The sequence below is a fragment of the Chiloscyllium plagiosum genome, chromosome 13 (genome assembly GCF_004010195.1).
Source record: "Chiloscyllium plagiosum isolate BGI_BamShark_2017 chromosome 13, ASM401019v2, whole genome shotgun sequence".
Lineage (NCBI taxonomy): Eukaryota > Metazoa > Chordata > Chondrichthyes > Orectolobiformes > Hemiscylliidae > Chiloscyllium > Chiloscyllium plagiosum.
Window position 1 is genome coordinate 75085595 of NC_057722.1, and position 19205 is coordinate 75104799.

The 19205-nt window shown below is 41.6% G+C and overlaps 1 protein-coding gene across 1 annotated transcript in view; it reads right to left on the minus strand.

The window, feature by feature from the left end:
• LOC122556204 (thioredoxin reductase-like selenoprotein T) overlaps nt 1-19205 on the minus strand; it is a 36197-nt gene that overhangs the window by 7182 nt on the left and 9810 nt on the right. The window contains exons 2-4 of the mRNA XM_043702752.1: nt 6185-6295; nt 2925-3051; nt 703-790 (exon numbers count right to left, since the gene is read on the minus strand). Of these exons, the coding sequence (XP_043558687.1) occupies nt 703-790; nt 2925-3051; nt 6185-6295 (326 nt within the window). The remainder of the gene's footprint in view (nt 1-702; nt 791-2924; nt 3052-6184; nt 6296-19205) is intronic.

Sequence of the window (19205 nt, forward strand, 5' to 3'; positions counted from 1 at the left end):
GAGGGGTGATCTTATAGAGGTTTACAAAATTATGAGGGGCATGGATAGGATAAATAGTCAAAGTCTTTTCCCTGGGGTCGGGGAGTCCAGAACTAGAGGGCATAGGTTTAGGGTGCGAGGGGAAAGATATAAAAGAGACCTAAGGGGCAACGTTTTCACGCAGAGGGTGGTATGTGTATGAAATGAGCTGCCAGAGGATGTGGTGGAGAATGGTACAATTGCAACATTTAAGAGGCATTTGGATGGGTATATGAATAGGAAGGGTTTGGAGGGATATTGGCCGGATGCTGGCAGGTGGGACTAGATTGGGTTGGGATATCTGGTTGGCATGGACGGGTCTGTCTCCATGCTGTACATCTTTATGACTCTAAACAAAAAGCCAATTAAATATAGTGAAAACATTAATGAAAACATTAGAGCAAAATAATTCAGTGATTTTTTTTTCTTCAGTTTGTTTATTTGCACGTTGCTGGAATTTTTAAAAATGGCATCAAAATGTGATATTAACTGACATCACATTTAATTTTCACATCATTTGGTAAATATAAAAACATTGTGTAACCTTGTTTATGTTCACCAAGTGTTATTTACTGATGCTTAAATTAGTTCACTAGTTTTTTTAAATTTACTGGACCAACATATTTCAATGGGACCACAAATGCAGTTGCTTAAAAGTGCAATAGTGTTAATCTTACGACTTACCATTTAATGTAATCTCAAATGCACCTGTAGACATACACTGATTTTCAATCATGTTGCTAAGGAAGAACACCATCATACATGCATAGATCTAAATAAAACAAATGCATCAGTTTTAATGTGAGGTTCTAACTGAAACACTTCCCAATGACCGTTAGATTGCATGGTTTTTCATATTTGGTCAATAGTTAATACCATCTGATATCAGATGTAAAATGGATGACAAAAAACACATCTAAAAGGAGGCCCCATTTATTTACTGGGAATGTTCATATTGCAGAAGGCAAATTAATACAGCAATAAGGAAAAGTAGGGCTTGGGGCAATCTAGAACAGGCTAATTAGAGCAGGTAAAAGCAAAAAAGGTTGGATGCTAGAAATCTGGAACAAAATCAGAAAATATTGGAGAAACTCAGTGGGTCTGGTGGCATCTCTGTACACAGAAACAGAGCTAACATTCTGACTTTGACATTACTTCTTCTGTAGCAGTACACAGGGTGAGGAAAGGCAGAGAACAATCAAACAAAAAATTTCAAAATACAGGACTGTATTTGATCATGCAAATTCATCAAAACCAGGGACATATCTGGACACAGAACTGTCTTGTAAATGAAATGCTCCAGGACAAGATTGTACATTGTTCTACAAACAATTTGGATCAGAATACACAAAGCATGGCTCGCAAGTTTGCGGATGAAACCAAAATTGGCGGCATAGTGGACAATGGAGACAGTTATCCAAGAGTTCAACAGAATCTTGATCAAATGGGCCAATGTGCCAAGCACTGACAGATGGAATTTAATTTAGATAAATTAGATAAATGTAAGGTACTGCATTTTGGTAAGATGAATAAGGGCAGGGGTTATACAATTAATAATAGAGCCCTGGGGAGTGTTGTTGAACAGGAACCTAGGAGTGCAGGTGCATGATTCCTTGCAAGTGACATTACAGGTAGACAGGGTGCTGAAGACAGCATTTAGCATGCTTGCCTTCAGTGGTCATAGCATTCAGGATGGGACATGTAGAAGACATTGAGTACTGTGTGCAATTCTATATAGGATGGTCACCCTAATATAAGAAGGATGTTATTATATTGGAAAGGTTGCAGAAAAGAATTAAAGATGCCACTGAGACTGGGAAGTTTGAATTTAAGGAGAGATTGGATAGGCAGGAATCTTTCTTCCCTGGAGCATAGGAGGTTGAAGGGTGACCTTAAGGAGGTTTATGAAATCATGAGAAGCACAGATAAGGTGAATATCAAAGGGTTTTTCCCCGATGGGAGGGGAGTTCAACACTAGAGGGTGTAATTTTAAGATAAGGGGTGAAAGATTTAAAAGGGACCTGAGGGGCAACTTTTTTTTAAAAAGAGGATACTTTATATGTGAAATGAATTGCCAGAGAAAGTGATAGATGCAAGGACAGTTTGAAAATATATTTGGACAGGTACATAAATAGAAAACATTTAGAGGGATACAGGTTAAATGCAGTCAAATGGGACTCGTTTAGTTTGGGTAACCGGATGGCATGGACGTGTTTTGTTCGGTTAATCGAATGATGGATACATTGTTGAGCCAAACATCAGAATCTTGCAATCTTGCTTGGTAATTGAAGTTCCTCTGTTGTTTGGGCATTTTTTTTCCCAAGGAAGAATGCCTATGCAGATGGCTCTATTGTTAGCCACCAACTGTGACAGCAAAGATCTTGAGAATGTATCGACCGCATGCACAACCTGATAGGGTGGTTGAGACAGAAAGCCTCACATTAAAAAAAAAACTTGGATATGGTACTGCAACCCATGGGCCGATAAACAAGAGGCAGAAAATGGGATTAAGACTGGATAGTCTTTTCAACTAGCACCAAGATGACCAATTGGTTGCCTCCTGTGCAGTGATGTTTCTACCTCAATGCTGCAACAATCATTGAGTCAAAGATCAGCACTTTCATTGTGAGTCAAAAACAATGTAGATTTTAACAGTGGTAAACACTTCACAATAAAAACTGGATGTATGATACCCGCTGCGACCACAGTGAGACAAATTCTGACAACTTCAGTTACACATCAATAAATCCCGATCAGCTATTAAATGGCTTTAGGTCAAAATTTAGCAAGTGGAGCATTTTTTTCAAAACATAAGCATAGCTTGCTGTTGCTGGAATTGTTTTTTCAAACACTGCATTTGAGGAGAAATTTTCCACTTGAGCACTTTTTTTCCTATAACTGGTTACCTTGTTCTGCTGACTCCAGTGCCAAATGCTAGGTGTTTCCATGCCCAAACTAGGAAAGGGGTCTTTACCAACTATAATTAGTCCTATTAAGACCAGCTTGAAGACTGATAGAAAGGATGCTACGTGTCTGTAAAACAAGACGACAAAACGAAGGGTGAAGTCAAATGCTTTGCCACATATTATATACAAATTAGGTCCGCATTCTAACTCTGTTCCTGCACATTACTACCAAACCCCTAAAACAGTACCAAAATCAATGGGCTGTAAATGACTGCTGGAACACAGGCATTTGGTCATTTCATTAAATTACTGGATTAATAAAATAACTGAAGAGAAGTTTATAGAAACGATGATTATTTGGCTCATCACTCCTCAACAGCCACATCAGCTCAGTGACAGTACCCTCAAATTGGAGTCAAAGTTATGGGTTTTTAGGCATATCACCCAAGCGGACATCATAGTACATTGAAGGTGAATGTGTGCTAGATTGTCAAAAATGCTGTCTTTTGGACAAGATGTTGAAGAGAAATCCTACCTGCTTGTTTAATTACGCACAGAAGATCCAATGGCACTGTTCAAAGTAGTGCATGCATGGCTAATAATATTCTGTATCAATATTTCATATTAACCAAGAAACTGATTAATTGCTTGCTTATTTAATTTACTGTCTTTAAAACTGTCCAACTTTGGCTTTCTTAGTCACTTCCATTAATCCTGAAGTAAGCAATTGGCTGTGAAGTGCTTTCCAACATCCCAAAGTGGTAATAAGGCTGCTTGATGTCCACCACAAATTTGTCAATTGAGCATTCAGGTCTATTTTAGGTATGACTAATGTGTTCCCTTTTGCTACCCTACATGCCATATTGTTACAATCCCAGCTGATATTACAACTGGAAAAGTCAGATCCCACATTGAAATTTAGCTCCATAGCTCACAAAATAAAACAAAGCATTGCTGATGCTGGAAATCTGAAATAAAAACAAACTGCTGGAGAAACCCAGCACGTCTGGCAACATTTGCAGATAGAATGCGAAGTTATTGATTTGAATTCAGTGGATTCTAACTGCTAAATCAGCTTTCTCTCCACGGATGCTGCCAGAATAGTTACGTTTCTCCAGCAATTTCTGTTTTTGTTCTATAGGTCATACTTTGTTGTTTTATTTGATGAGGTAATCCTTCACTGAAACACAAGCACAACATTGCAGATTATTAACATAAAAATAGTTCATTACACAAAGGAAATGATAAATAGAACAAATCAAGATATTCCATATTGATTTGGAGTCCACTGTTGGTGTAAATTGAACAGATAGACTGTAGAAATTGATGTGGACCCTGTTGGTGCTGCATACTCTGCACCATAATAAATTGGTCCTGAAACAAGCTAATCCACTGTAATAAAAACTGAGGCCTGGCAGCAAGTTGTACAAGACATTGATAAGGCCACATTTAGAGTACCGCTCACAATTCTGGTCTCCCTACTATAGGAAGGATGCTACTAAACTGCAAAACATGCAAAAAACATTTACAAAGGTGTTACTGAGACTGGAAAATTTGAATTTAAAGGAAAGACTAGAATAGCTGTTTCCCCGGATCGTAGGAGACTGAGACGTGACATCAGAGTTGAGTGTGTTGCTGGAAAAGCACAGCAGGTCAGGCAGCATCCAAGAAGCAGGAAAATCAATGTTTGGGCTGGAAGGGCTCTGGCCTGAAGCCTTGATTTTCCTGCTCCTCAGATGCTGCCTGACCTGCTGTGCTTTTCCAGCAACACACACAACTCTGATCTCTAGCATCTGCAGACCTCACTGTCTCCTGAAGGGTGACATCATACAGGCTTATAAGATCAAGAGGGGCATAGTTAAGGTGAATAGCTAAGGTCTTTTCCCCAGGATAGGGGAGTCCAAAATTAGAGGGCATAGATTTAAGATTTTTTTTGAGGGGGAGGGAAAGAGATCGACAGAGAGAGATACAGATACAGAGAGAGATACAGATACAGAGAGAGATACAGATACAGAGAGAGATACAGATACAGAGAGAGATACAGATACAGAGAGATACAGATACAGAGAGATACAGATACAGAGAGATACAGATACAGAGAGATACAGATACAGAGAGATACAGATACAGAGAGATACAGATACAGAGAGATACAGATACAGAGAGATACAGATACAGAGAGATACAGATACAGAGAGATACAGATACAGAGAGATACAGATACAGAGAGATACAGATACAGAGAGATACAGATACAGAGAGATACAGATACAGAGAGATACAGATACAGAGAGATACAGATACAGAGAGATACAGATACAGAGAGATACAGATACAGAGAGATACAGATACAGAGAGATACAGATACAGAGAGATACAGATACAGAGAGATACAGATACAGAGAGATACAGATACAGAGAGATACAGATACAGAGAGATACAGATACAGAGAGATACAGATACAGAGAGATACAGATACAGAGAGATACAGATACAGAGAGATACAGATACAGAGAGATACAGATACAGAGAGATACAGATACAGAGAGATACAGATACAGAGAGATACAGATACAGAGAGATACAGATACAGAGAGATACAGATACAGAGAGATACAGATACAGAGAAGACAGACAGACACAGACAGATAGATGAGTCATGTAAAAGGTACCCAAGAGGCAACATTATCACACAGATGATGGCGACTGTTTGGAACGAACTGCAGAGGAAGTGGTAGAGGCGAATATAATTCCAACATTTAAAAGACACTTTGACAGGTACTTGGATAGGAAAGCTTTAGAGGGATATGGGTCAAATGCAGACAACTGGGACTACTTCTGTTCAGGAAATCAGGTCAGCATGGAAGAGTTGGGCCAAACAGCTTGTTTCTGTGCTGTGTGCTTCTGACTTTACCAAGTGGCATAGTCAGTCAAAATCCTTCACTATATCCTGTCACCATTGATTGTTCAAAAAAGTGAACTATCACCAATTAGTAGAATTAATTTCTCAACAAATTACCTTCCAATGGTGAAGCTTGGCAGTTATATTCAAAACTCCAGAAGTCTCTACATTAATATTTCAAAGACAGGTGCATTTTGTCATAGAAAAGCTAAATATCCATTAACTGCTCATAGTGTATATTTGAACGACACAGACCACCATCAACCAAGGAAAGGTTGCAGCAGTTGGAAGGACAAGTCACTTTACAAAACAAAAAACTTACGACATATTTTAAAATAATTATAAGACAGACATTACCTGTAGATAGGTTGTGGAAGGTAATTTTCTCCTTCGATACGGATGTCGGGATACCGCTGGCTAATAACCCGCGTATACTCCTCAAACACCTTCCTGTACCCTCAGGAGATACTTGTGGGGGGGGAGAAAACAATGCAATTAGTTTCATCCTAAGGAAGAAGAAAAATACTAAGGGAAGAACAAAGCAATCATCATTGACAAGGGAAGACAGGGATAGCATGAAAGCAAAAGAAAAAGCATACAATGTGGTGAAGCTAGAGGATTGGTAAGCCTATTATAAAAACAAACTTAAAAAGAGCTATTTGGACGTGTAGGAGAGAGATGAAATATAACAGTAAGCTAGGGAGTAATAACAGACATGATCACAAGTCTTTTTTTAAGATATATAAAAGGTGAGAGAGAAGTGAGTGTGGACATTGGACCACTGGAAAGAGAGGCTGGAGAAGCAGTAATGGGGAACTACGAAATGCCTGGGGAACTAAATAGATACTTGGCATCAGTTTTCATGTTGGACTTCACCATTGTATGCTTTTTACCAGAACTTCAAGGGGGCAGGCAGGAGGCTCAAGGTGAGCACACGGGCAATGACTAATCAGAAGGTGCTGACTAGGGTGAAAGGTCTGAAGGTCAATAAATCAGCTGGACCAGATGAACTACACCCCAATTTTCTGAACGATATAGCTGAGGAGATCATAAAGGCATTGGTCTTTCAAGAATTACTGCAGTCAGGAAAAGGTCCACTACTTTTCATCATTTATATAAATGATTTGGATGTGAGCATAGGAGGTATAGTTATTAAGTTTGCAGATGACACCAAAATTGAAGTAGAGTACAGTGAAGAAGGTTACCTCAGATTACAACAGTGCAGGTTCATAGCTCCTTGAAAGTCGAGTCGCAGGTAGATAGGATAGTGAAGGCGGCGTTTGGTATGCATTCCTTTATTGGTCAGGGTATTGAGTACAGGAGTTGGGAGGTCATGATGCAGCTGTACAGGACATTGGTTAGGCCACTGTTGGAATATTGCATGCAATTCTGGTCTCCTTCCTATCGGAAAGATGTTGCGAAACTTGAAAGGGTTCAGAAAAGATTTACAAGGATGTTGCCAGAGTTGGAGGATTTGAGCTATAGGGAGAGGTTGAACAGGCTGGGGCCGGTTTGCCCGGAGCGTCGGAGGCTGAGGGGAGACACTATAGAGGTTTATAAAATCATGAGGGGCAATAAATAAACAAAGTCTTTGCCCTGGGGTGGGGGAGTCCAGAACTAGAGGGCATAGGTTTAGGGTGAGAGGGGAAAGATATAAGAGAGACCTAAGGAGCAACGTTTTCACGCAGAGGGTGCTGCATCCATGGAATGAGCTGCCAGAGGATGTGGTGGAGGCTAGTACAATTGCAACATTAAAAAGCATCTGGATGGGTATATGAATAGGAAGGGTTTGGAGGGATATGGGCTGGCAGGTGCGACTAGATTGGGTTGGGATATCTTGTCGGCGTGGACAAGTTGGACATCTCTATGACTGTATGACTGGACAAAAATGGCTACATCTAGCACCCATGCAAGAAGGGATGAAGGCAAAACTATAGGCCAGTTAGCCTAGCCTGCTTCATTGGTAAAAACTTAAAGTCCATCATTAAAATTGAGATTGCAAGGTACTTGGACGCACCTGGTAAAATTCAACTAAGTTAGCATGGCTTTGTGGTCACGTCTGATAAACCTGTTAGAATTCTTTGTGAGGGTAATGAGCAAGTTAGACAAAGGACAGTAAGTGGACGTGATTTATTTGGATTTCCAGAAGGCCTTTGACAAGGTGCCACACAGAAAGCTACTAAACAAGCTAAGAGCCCATGGTGTTGGGGCAAGGTACTGGCAAGAATAGAAGGCTGGCTAGAAGACAGAGTGGTGATAACTGGGTCTTTTTCAGGATGGCAGTCACTGACTACTGGAGTTTTTCAGGAGTCAGTGTTGAGACAACAACTATTCACACTATAACATTAATCATCTGAATGAGGAACTGAGAGCATTGTTGCTAGGTTTGCAGATGACAAAAAAAAGGTAGGAATAGATAGCTTAGATGGAGCGAGGAGGCTGCAGAAGGACTTGGACAGGTCAGGAGAGTGGTTACGCATGGAATACAATGTGGAAAAGTGTGGGGTTATGCATTTGGTCAGAAGAGGTGTAGACTATTGTCTAAGTGGGGAGAGGCTTAGCAAATCTGTAGCACAAACGGACTTGGGAGTCCTAGTTCCAAGTCCTTTGAAAGTTAATGTGCAGGTTCAGTTGGCAGTTAAGACAGCAAATACAATGTTAGCATTCATTTGAAGAGGGCTAGAATACAACAGCAGAGATGTACTGCTGTAAAGCTGTTAGATTCTTTTACCCTTGAGATTCTTTCACACTTGATGAACTATAACACACCAATTTCTGTGAACAATCAACCAAGTTTATTAAAAGCACAGTACAGTACAAGCTTTCTGGAGAAACCTTTAACACACACCTCACAGAGCTTACGGGGTCGTGGCAAAAGCTCTCCCTAAACAAAGGAAACAGTCTTTGTACAAAACTCTCAACATCATAGTCAGTACTGCCCGCAAGATAACGCTCAGCCATCCCCTCAGTCACATGCCACTCAAGATACATAGAACATAGAACAATACAGCACAGAACAGGCCCTTCGGCCCTCAGTACCCTTTCCATTACTTTGCCTACCACAGAAGTAAGACTAACAGGCCTGTAATTCCCGGGGTTATCCCTATTCCCTAGTGAGGTGGTCACTACAATGCAGTGACCACCTCACCTCCAGAAACAATGGAATGCAAATCATCCTTTAATGGTCAAATCTGTTGCAAATTGTTTTTTGTAACTATAGGGGAGTAGTCAAATTCCAACTGTAAAGTTCTTATTGATTTCTGGATGAAAATGTAAATCATCCTGAATGGCAAGGAAATAGCCATGTAAACCTCCCAACATTTCATCTATAAGACAAAGACACACAACCTTACCCCCGGGGCATTCAATTTCTTGCAGGTCAGCAGAGCAAATTAACTCTTTTATATCTCACAGGAAAGGCTGTAAAAGGTTCTAGGTCAGGGAGGTACTAATCCAGAATAAGGTTCTAGTCAGACCACATTTGAAATATTGAGAGCAGTTTCGGACCTCACATCTAAGGATCAATGTGCTGGAGCTGTCCACAGGTGGTTTACAAGAATGTTCACAGGGATAAGGGCTCATCATATGAGGAGTGGTAGACAAGTCTGGGTTTGCATTTCATGGAATTTAAAAGGATAAGGGGATCTCATTGAAACTTAGAGAATACTGAGAGGCCTGGATGGAATGGAAGTGGAGATGATGTTTCTACTACCAGACCCAAGTGCACAGCTTCAGAATGAAGAGACGATCTTTTAGAATTGAAATGAAGAGAAATTTCCTCAGTCAGAGTGGTGAATCTGTGGAAAAGATTGCCACAGAACTCTGTGAATGTATTTACGACAGAGATAGACAGGTTTGTGATTAGTAAGGAGATCAAGGGTAATGGGGAAAAGGCAGGAAAATGGGGTTGAGAAACGTATCAGCCATGCTCAAATAGTGGAACAGACTCAGTGGGCCAAATGGCCTAATTCTGCTTCCATATCTTATGGCATGATCTAAGTTCTCTGTCTCAGTAAGATAACTTTATATGGCATTTTCTTTTGAAACCAATGTGACATTTCAGATTTTAAGCCATCTAAACACATTTAATCAGTAGGTCCCTTTGTAAATAATGGCACTACTCAATGGAACAGAATGGCACAGAAGGCAACACCAGATTTGAATTGCCTGTTGATTTCGTTTGGCATTTATAAATATGATTCTGGATCAGTGGTGCTGGAAGAGCACAGCAATTCAGGCAGCATCCGAATATGAGCCAGGGTTTCATAACTTGAGAGTTATCCAATCATTTTTGAGAGAAAAAAATACCATAAAGTTGAAACATGAGTAGGGATGCTTGGATAGATTTGGCAATACTACTTCCCACGGTTGCTTACCCTCCATAATCAAAACGATTGACTAATTCATCTAGAAAGCTGCGAGTACAACTCAGCAAGGATTAAATATCTGAAGAAAAGGGATATGGGAAAAGACAACTGACATAGTTTATAACTTGAGGTCTTATGCCATGACCTCCGTCATAGAGCTGTGCAATCTAAAGAGGGAGTGACATATTTCACATCACCCATACCCAACATGATAAAAATGGACATGGCAGTAAGATTGAGAAGGCTCTTTGATTACATTACATTCAAGAGAAAAGATGGCTGAGTGGTATTATTGCTAAACAATTCAGAGACCCAGGTAATGTTCCAGGCACCTGAGTTTGATTCCCGCCATGGTAATTCTCATGGAATTTGAATTTTTAAAAAAATCTGAATTCAGGGTCCAAAACCGAACATCACTACCATTCTTTAGAAGAGGAAACTGCCATCCTCATCTGGTCTGATCTATATGTGATCCCCAGACCCACAGTAGTGCGGTTGACTCATAACAGCCCTCTGGGCAATTAGGGCAGTAAATGCTTGCCAGCAACACCCATATCCCAGGAATTTTTTAAAAATCACAATAAATGCTCAACAGAACAAGATCTTTGGAGCACATTGGTAGTGTTCCTACTTCTGGGTTAGAGGATCTGGGTTGAAGTCCCACCTCAGGCTGTTAAAAACCACTGACTCTTGTGGCACAGTGGTATTGTGCTCATTCAAGTCCCACCTGCCTTGGAGATGTGCTGTAACATGACCAAACAAGTTGACTAAAGATATTAAAATATATTAAAAATGGATCAAGTATAAAAACCTGAAATTCTGAGGTTCCCCTTGACAGTGACAGAAATGGTAATGATCAAAACTTACACGTGAAAGAAAGACTTTTAATATTTATCATCACAGCCTGACAGATGCTGGAACCGGAAAAAAACTTAGTCTTCAAATGACTTTTTAACATGCAGAACACTGACCCTATGTATGGGTGCTAACACTGATACCTGATTGATCAAGGAGAAAGATGAATGTACAAATTACGCTTCCAATTTACAGAAAAGTACATTGTTGCAGACAGAACGTTATTTGCCCTGGACAGGTAAGTACACACTAGGAGAAAGTGAGGACTGCAGATGCTGGAGATCAGAGCTGAAAAATGTGTTGCTGGAAAAGCGCAGCAGGTCAGGCAGCATCCAAGGAGCAGGAGAATCAACGTTTCGGGCATAAGCCTGCAAGTACATCTCCAAGTGACCCCTCATCCTGACTTGCAGGTGAAGGCAACTACAATGACAGCATTTATTTGACAGGACTTGAATATAAAAGCAGGGACGTACTTCTGAGGCTCTATAAGGCTCTGATCAGCCCACATTTGGTGTATTGTGCGTCGTTTTGGGCCTCAATTCTCAAAAAGGATGTACTGGCCCGAAAGCATATTCAGAGGAGATTCACGAGAATGGTCCCAGGAATGAACAGCTTAACAGATGAGGAATGTTTGAGGACTCTAGGTCTATATTCAATGGAGTTTAGAAGGATAAAAGGGGATCTAATTAAATCATACAGAATACCGAGTGGCCTGGACACAGTAGATGTTGGGAAGATGCTTCCATTGGTAGAAGAGACTAGGGCACAACCTTACAGTAAAGGAAAGACCTTTTAGAATGGACATAAGGAGAAACCTCTTCAGCCAGAAAGTGGTGAATCTATGGAATTTGTGGCCATAGAAGGCTGTGGAGGCCAGGTCACTGAGTATATTTAAGACTGAGATAGATAGGTTCTTGATTATCAAGGGGATCAAGGGTTACAGAGGAAAAGCAGGAGAATAGGGTTGAGAAACCTATCGGCCATTATTGAATGTTGGAGCGGACTTAATGGTCTAATTCCTGCTCTTATGTCTTATGGTCTTATATCACCATTCCTTCAGTATTGTTGGATCAAAGTCCTGGAACACCTTCCCTGATGGCATTGTGGGTGTATCTTCTCAAGGACAACTAGGACTGGGCAATAAATGCTAATCCAGACAGCAGCACTTGCATCCTGTGGCTGAGATTTTATAAACAGATGCTCAATGCATTGTGATCTCAGACAAACTAACAATCTGACAAGTCTGCACTTGCTATCCTCTGGTCGAGATAACTGGGAGTCATTACAATTCCTTAACACAGCTATTGAGAAACTGGGAAATACTAATCTGAATATGCATCATGTAGATATAGGAAATACAGTTCTAATAAAGCTACATCCCGCCTCAGGCGACTGACTGTGTGGAGTTTGCACATTCTCCTCGTGTCTACGTGGGTTTCCTCCGGGTGCTCCGGTTTCCTCCCACAGTCCAAAGAATGTGCAGGTTAGGTGAATTCGCCATGCTAAATTGCCTGTAGTGTTAGGTGAAAGGGTCAATGTTGGGGAATGGGTCTGGGTGGGTTGCACTTCGGCGGGTCGGTGTGGACTTGTTGGGCCGAAGGGCCTGTTTCCACACTGTAAGTAATCTATTCTAATCTACGTAGCCATCTAAAGTTGGCACAGGTTCAAAAAGAGTTGGATTATATTGTCTTAGGTGTGTAGCAGCAAATGTAGTTCCCCATAGTAATGGTGCCAAAACCAGATGGTAGCTATGTGCAGAATATCACAAAGTCAATGCAGTTAAAGTCTGATTTCTATCCTATTCCACATTTGGATGACTGTATTGAGAAGGCAACAGGTATCTTCATCCGAAAGAGTGAAGGAAATTTTGGCTTTCGTGACAGCAAATGGACTGCACCAGTTTAGAGTCATTCCATTTGGTATGAAAAGTTCACCAACCACATTTCAAAGACAAGCCATAAAGTTATTTTGGGATTACTCAATTGTGTGGTGTACATAGATGATCTGGTGAGTTTTAGCCACACACACAAGGAATATTTGGACCATCTATTGGAACTGTTCAACTACAGGAGGCAGGTTTGTGATAAACCGGGCTAGGACTGAGTTTGCAAACGCCAAGTCACATCCCTGAACCATGTTGTTTGACATGTACAGCCTCATGGGATGTGAAAACAAAGATTACGGGGAAGTTTCCCATACCATCAACAAAATACTATGATTCCTGAGATTGAGTAGCTGTTAAATCAGAAGTTCATACCAAATTTTAACAGTGTGCTTGCTCGACTGACTAACTTGTTGAAGAAGTGCAGAAAAATTCAGTGGATGGAAGAATGTCAGAAGGGGGGAAGAGGGGTGAAGCAGAGGCAAAATGGAAAACAGGGGAGAAGGGTAGCAAAGGGGGAAGAGGAGAGGAAAAGGTGATGAGAGAGTGGGGAGCGAGAGAAAGAGACAAATCAAGAAATAAGAGGTATAGAACAGTGAAAAAAAAATCTAAAAAAAAAATAAAATTATCTGAAGTTGTTGAATCCAATGTTGAGACCGGCAGGCTGTAACTTGCCTAGTCGGAAGATGAGATGCTGTTCCTCCAGTTTGCGTTGAGCTTCACTGGAACATTGCAACAGGCCAAGGACAGACATGTGGGCATGGAAGCAGGATTGGGTGTTAAAGTGGCAAGCCACAGAAGGTCCGGGACCTGATTGCGTACAGACCGAAGGTGCTCAGCCGGGCGATCAGGCAGGCTGTAACTTGCCTAGTCGGAAGATGAGATGCTGTTCCTCCAGTTTGCGTTGAGCTTCACTGGAACATTGCAACAGGCCAAGGACAGACATGTGGGCATGGGAACAGGATTGGGTGTTGAAAGTGGCAAGCCACGGGAAGGTCCGGGACCTGATTGCGTACAGACAGAAGGTGCTCAGCCGGGCGATCACCCAGTCGACGTTTTGTCTCTCCGATAAAGAAGAGACCACATTGGGAGTAACGAATGCAATAGACCAAATTGAAAGAGGTACAAGTGAAACGGGGAAGAGGAGAGGAAAAAGGTGATGAGAGAGTGGGGAGTGAGAGAAAGAGAGACAATCAAGAAATAAGAGGTACAGAACAGTGAAAAAAATTTAAAAAAATAAAATAAATGAAAAAAATTACGGAGCAGAATGAAAACAGAGGGGTCGAGATGGGATAACCATCTGTAGTTGTTGAATTCAATGTTAACACCGACAGGCTGTAACGTGCCTAGTTGGAAGATGACGTGCTGTCCCTCCAGTTTGTGTTGAGCTTCACTGGAACATTGCAGCAGGCCAAGGACAGACATGAGGGCATGGGAGCAGGATTGTGTGTTGAAGTAGCAAGCCACGGGAAGGTCCGGGACCTGATTGCATACAGACTGAAGGTGCTCAGCAAAGCGATCACCCAGTCGGCGTTTTGTCTCTCCGATATAGAGGAGACCACATTGGGAGCAATGAATGCAATAGACCAAATTGAAAGAGGTACAAGTGAAATGCTGCTTAATCTGAGATGAGTGTCTGGGGCCTTGGATGGTGAGCATGGAAGAGGTAAAGGGGCAGGTGTTGCAACATCTGCGATTGCATGGGAAGGTGCCGTGTGTGATGGGAGAGGTGTTAGGTGTGATGGAGTGGACTAGGTTGTCCTGGAGGGAACGATTAATGCGGAATGCAGACGGGGGGAGGGAAGGGAAGGTGTGTTTAGTGGTGGCGTCGTGTTGGAGTTAGCAAAAATGGCGGAGGATTATTCTTTGCATGTGAAGGCTGGTGGGGTGAAAGGTGAGAACAAGAGGGACCCTATCCTTGTTCTGGGAGGGGAGGGAGCGGTTGAGGATCGTGGCACGGGAGATGGACCGCATGCTGTCGAGAGCCCTGTCAACAACTTTGGGTGAGAAGCCACGGTTGAAGAAGAAGGAGCATATATTAGGAGCACCACTTTGGAAAGTGGCCTCATCGCAACAAATGCGGCGGAGGCGAAGGACCTGAGAGAAAGGGATAGAGTCCTTACAGGACATATGGTGAGAAGAGCTGTAGTCCATATAGCTGTGGGAGTCAGTGGGCTTGTAATGGATATTAGTGGATGGACTATTGCCGGAAATGGAGACAGAAAGGTCAAGGAAAGGAAGGCAAGTGTCAGAGATGGACCAGGTGAAGGTGATGGAGGGATGGAATCTGGAAGCGAAGTGTATGAAATTTTCCAGGTCAGGACAACAGCATGAAACCGCACCGATGACTAGTTTTGTCCCTGTAAACCTCTGCAACAGTACAAAACACTTGCAGGTATTGTGCATTTACACCAGTTATGTAGGTCCATTTCCAGCCAACAAAATAACAGCAGACAGGATTGGCAGACTACAGTGTGTAACTGCATTTCAAAGATCTAAATACAATAAGTTTTTGAAAGAAACACAGTTTGTTTATTTTTATGTAAATTCCAAAGGGAGATATTAGAGGAATTTGTTTTTTTTCCCTTTTTATGGCCCATGTACTCTCTGGTTTCTCATCAATAAAACTCAGAATCAAAAACACCTGAGAGAAAATAAAAGGCATTGAAAACAGCTCTTTGAATCTCAAAGGAAATTGTAGACCTGATGAAAATAATGAAATTGAAACCCTAGAGTTCAGCTGTGAAATTAAAGCAAATTTAAGTACAAAAACACCAGAGTTAGCAAGATCACCAACTCAATGGCACACACCCTAACTTGTTTAGGGTCTGTTGACAAACAAAAACAGAAACTGCAGGAGAAATTGGGGGAGCGATGGTCTCTCGATATTATTGCTAGACTACTAATCCAGAAATTCAGCTCATGTTCTGGGGACCCAGGTTTGAATCCCGCCATGGCAGACGGTGGAATCTGAATTCAGTAACAAAGTCTGGAATTAGGAATCTACTGAATATTGTCAAATCATTGCCAATTGTCCAAAGAATCCCTTCTGTCTTACTAATGACCTTCAGGGAAGGCAATCTGTCACCCTCATCTGGTCTGGCCTACATGTGACTCTAGACACAGTGTTTGACTCTCAACTGCCCTCTGAAATGGCCTAACAAGCCACTTAGTTCAAGAGCTGTTAGGGGCAGGCAATAAATGTTGGCCAACCAGGATGCACACATCCGAGAGAATTTTACAAAAACTCAGGCAGCACCTATGGAGAGAAAACAGAAGTAATGTTTTGGGTCCAGTAATCCTTCTTGTTTAGGGTCTATTACTATGTGTATCCACAGGTGTATGATATATCGTGTAATATGTAGGTTAGCAAAGTCAGTAAGTTTTCTGCACATCTTCGTTTGTTTGCCTCTCGTTTTCAGTCTACACCACTAGTTGGCCACAATGTTAAAACAAAGTATTTTCCTGTCAGTACACAGCTTCTCCAGTTGCATGTCCTCAGCTATGCCTCCTACTGGCAATATGAAAACTGGGTCCCTCATAGCCCCAACCTGAAACTTCAAAGAAACCTGGAGGAGGTTTATCCCACCAGTGCGTGGACACACAACTGGCATTCATGAACCAAACTCGCAGCAGTTATTGTTGAATATCTCCAATGTCTTATGGATATCTTGGGAGAGGACAAGGTTAAGAGAATAAATCTAGACAAAATCGGGAGCATAGCCCAAAGGTGGGGGGGAATGGACTAATATCTAAACATGATATCTTTCTGACAACTCTGCCACCAAACACTATCAAGCATGATGCTTTCCATTCCTTTTGTTTCCTCACTGACAAGTCCAAAGGCATTAAAAGGTATATAAATAAAGAAATATCAGATTTATTAATATAATTAAACTTAAAATTTGGGGTTCAATTGTAAAATTAAAGCAAATTTAAAACAAAAATGCTACCAAAGTTCTGCAATATCACCAACTCAATAAACAGTTACAAGTTCGGAGTCTTCCTTTGCTAAGTCCACCCAATGGGTCAACGTATTGTATCAAGTCTGGTGGTGAGTTCAGACAACAAACTTTCTACTTTGCTCTGCCAGCTCATTTCTCATTTTCGTAGGCAAAAACAATGATTGCAGATGCTGGAAACCAGATTCTGGAATAGAGTGGTGCTGGAAAAGCCCAGCAGTTCAGGTAGCATCCGTGGAGCAGTAAAATTGACGGTTCGGGCAAAAGCCCTTCATTAGGAATACAGGCAGAGTGCCTGAAGGGTGGAGAGATAAATGAGAGGAGGGTGGGGAGAAAGTCGCGTAGAGTACAATTAGTAAATGGGGGTGGGGATGAAGGTGATAGGTCAGGGAGGAGGGCGGAGTGGATAGGGGTGGAAAAGAAGATAAGCCGGTAGGACAGGTCATGGGCACAGGACTCTGCCTTTATTCCTGATGAAGGGCTTTTGCCTGAAACGTCGATTTTACTGCTCCTCGATGCTGCCTGAACTGTTGTGCTTTTCCAGCACCACTCTATTCCACTTCTCATTTTCACCTAAGGAACACTGGGAAGGCTGGGAGGGGGACCCGACTTGTGCGGAGCTCAGGTTCTCCATAGTTTTGCCCAAGCTTGTGTTCTCAAGAGGACATTCCAGTTTTGCTAGAGTGTACACACAGTTGACCACCATGATGCCAACCAAAGTCTTAAGAGATGGAATGCTGCCAACGTAGAATAAAAAATAATGTGCAAAATATACTTCGCTTCATCACTGAGGCATCCTGCGTGACTGGTTTGATTTCCTATGGGATACAAGAATAGACTGAGTGCAGAATCAATTAAAATGTTGACGTTTCAGATTGCGTCCGCCTAAGGTAATATTACAGAAAAGCGTCACATTATGTTTCTTCCCTGATTCTATTAATCTACAATACTCAGTGCTCGGCTTTTTCTCTAGTGTCAATTCAAAGTGAAGTAGTTGACGCTACTTCAGTGAATGTTTTTAAAGCTAAGATACATTTTTTTTTGAACAATGAAGGCATTAAGGGTGACAGTGAGGGCGCATAAATAGAGATGAGGCCACAAAAAGATCAGCCATGATCTTATTGAATGGTGGAGCAGGCTCAAAAGGGCCAGATGGCCTACTCCTGCTCCTAGTTCTTAGGTTATGTTTTTATTTCAATCACTCCTTTGCGGAGCCTTTTATTTTCTTTGCAAACCTAAATATACCCTGTGACTTACTCTGCGAGCATATCCCAGACTGGTGTTCTCGCATCACAATCAGCAAAGCTTACTATGAAACTGGAATGAGCACAAACCAACAGAGACTATTATATATCAGTATTTGGCCATTTGTGTTCCCTGATCTCCGCTCAGAATTAGATTTCCTTTTAATATACAGGTCCTGAATCTATAATACTTCCAGTATTACAACAGTAACTACACCTTAGAAGACTGGACTTACCCAAAAGTGCAGGGTTAACTTAGTAAAACTACAACACGGGACTACTTCCATGCCAAACAATTGAAGCAGTATGCAAGTGACAAGGCTAAGCAATCTCACAAGCAATGGATCTCATTCAAATTTTATCATCCTGCTACATCTAGTCATGAATGGCGGTGGGCAACCAAACAACTCTCAGGAAGTGGAAGCTCTTTGAGTATACTCATCTTCAATGGTGAGGGAGCCCAGAATATCAAAACAAATGGCAAAAATTAAGCATTTGTATTAGCCTTCAGCCAGAATGCAAAATGGATGAACCATCTCTGCCACATACTATCAACAAACAGCTGATGGCATTATATATGCAAAGGTACTGGCGACATTCCCAACAACAGTACTGAAGACTGGTACTCCTGATCTAACTACGTCCATAACCAAGCAGTTCCAGGCTATCTATAGGTATGTCAGGAATAAAAGAATGACTAGGGTAGGAATAGGTCCAGTCAAGGATAATAGTGGGAAGTTGTGTGTGGAGGCTGAAGAGATTGGGGAGACACTGAATGAATACTTTTCGTCAGTATTCACTCAGGAACAGGACATTGTTGTCAATGTGAGTACTGAGTCACAATTAAGTAGAATGAATGGCTTTGAGGTTGTAGGGAAGAGGTGTTGGAAATTCTGGAAAGGGTGAAAATAGATAAATCCCCTGGGCCTGATGGCATTTATCCTAGGATTCTCCGGGAAGCAAGGGAGGAGATTGCAGAGCCATTAGCCTTGATTTTTATGTCCTCGTTGTCTAAAGGAATAGTGCCAGAAGACTGGAGGATAGCAAATGTGGTCCCCTTGTTCAAAA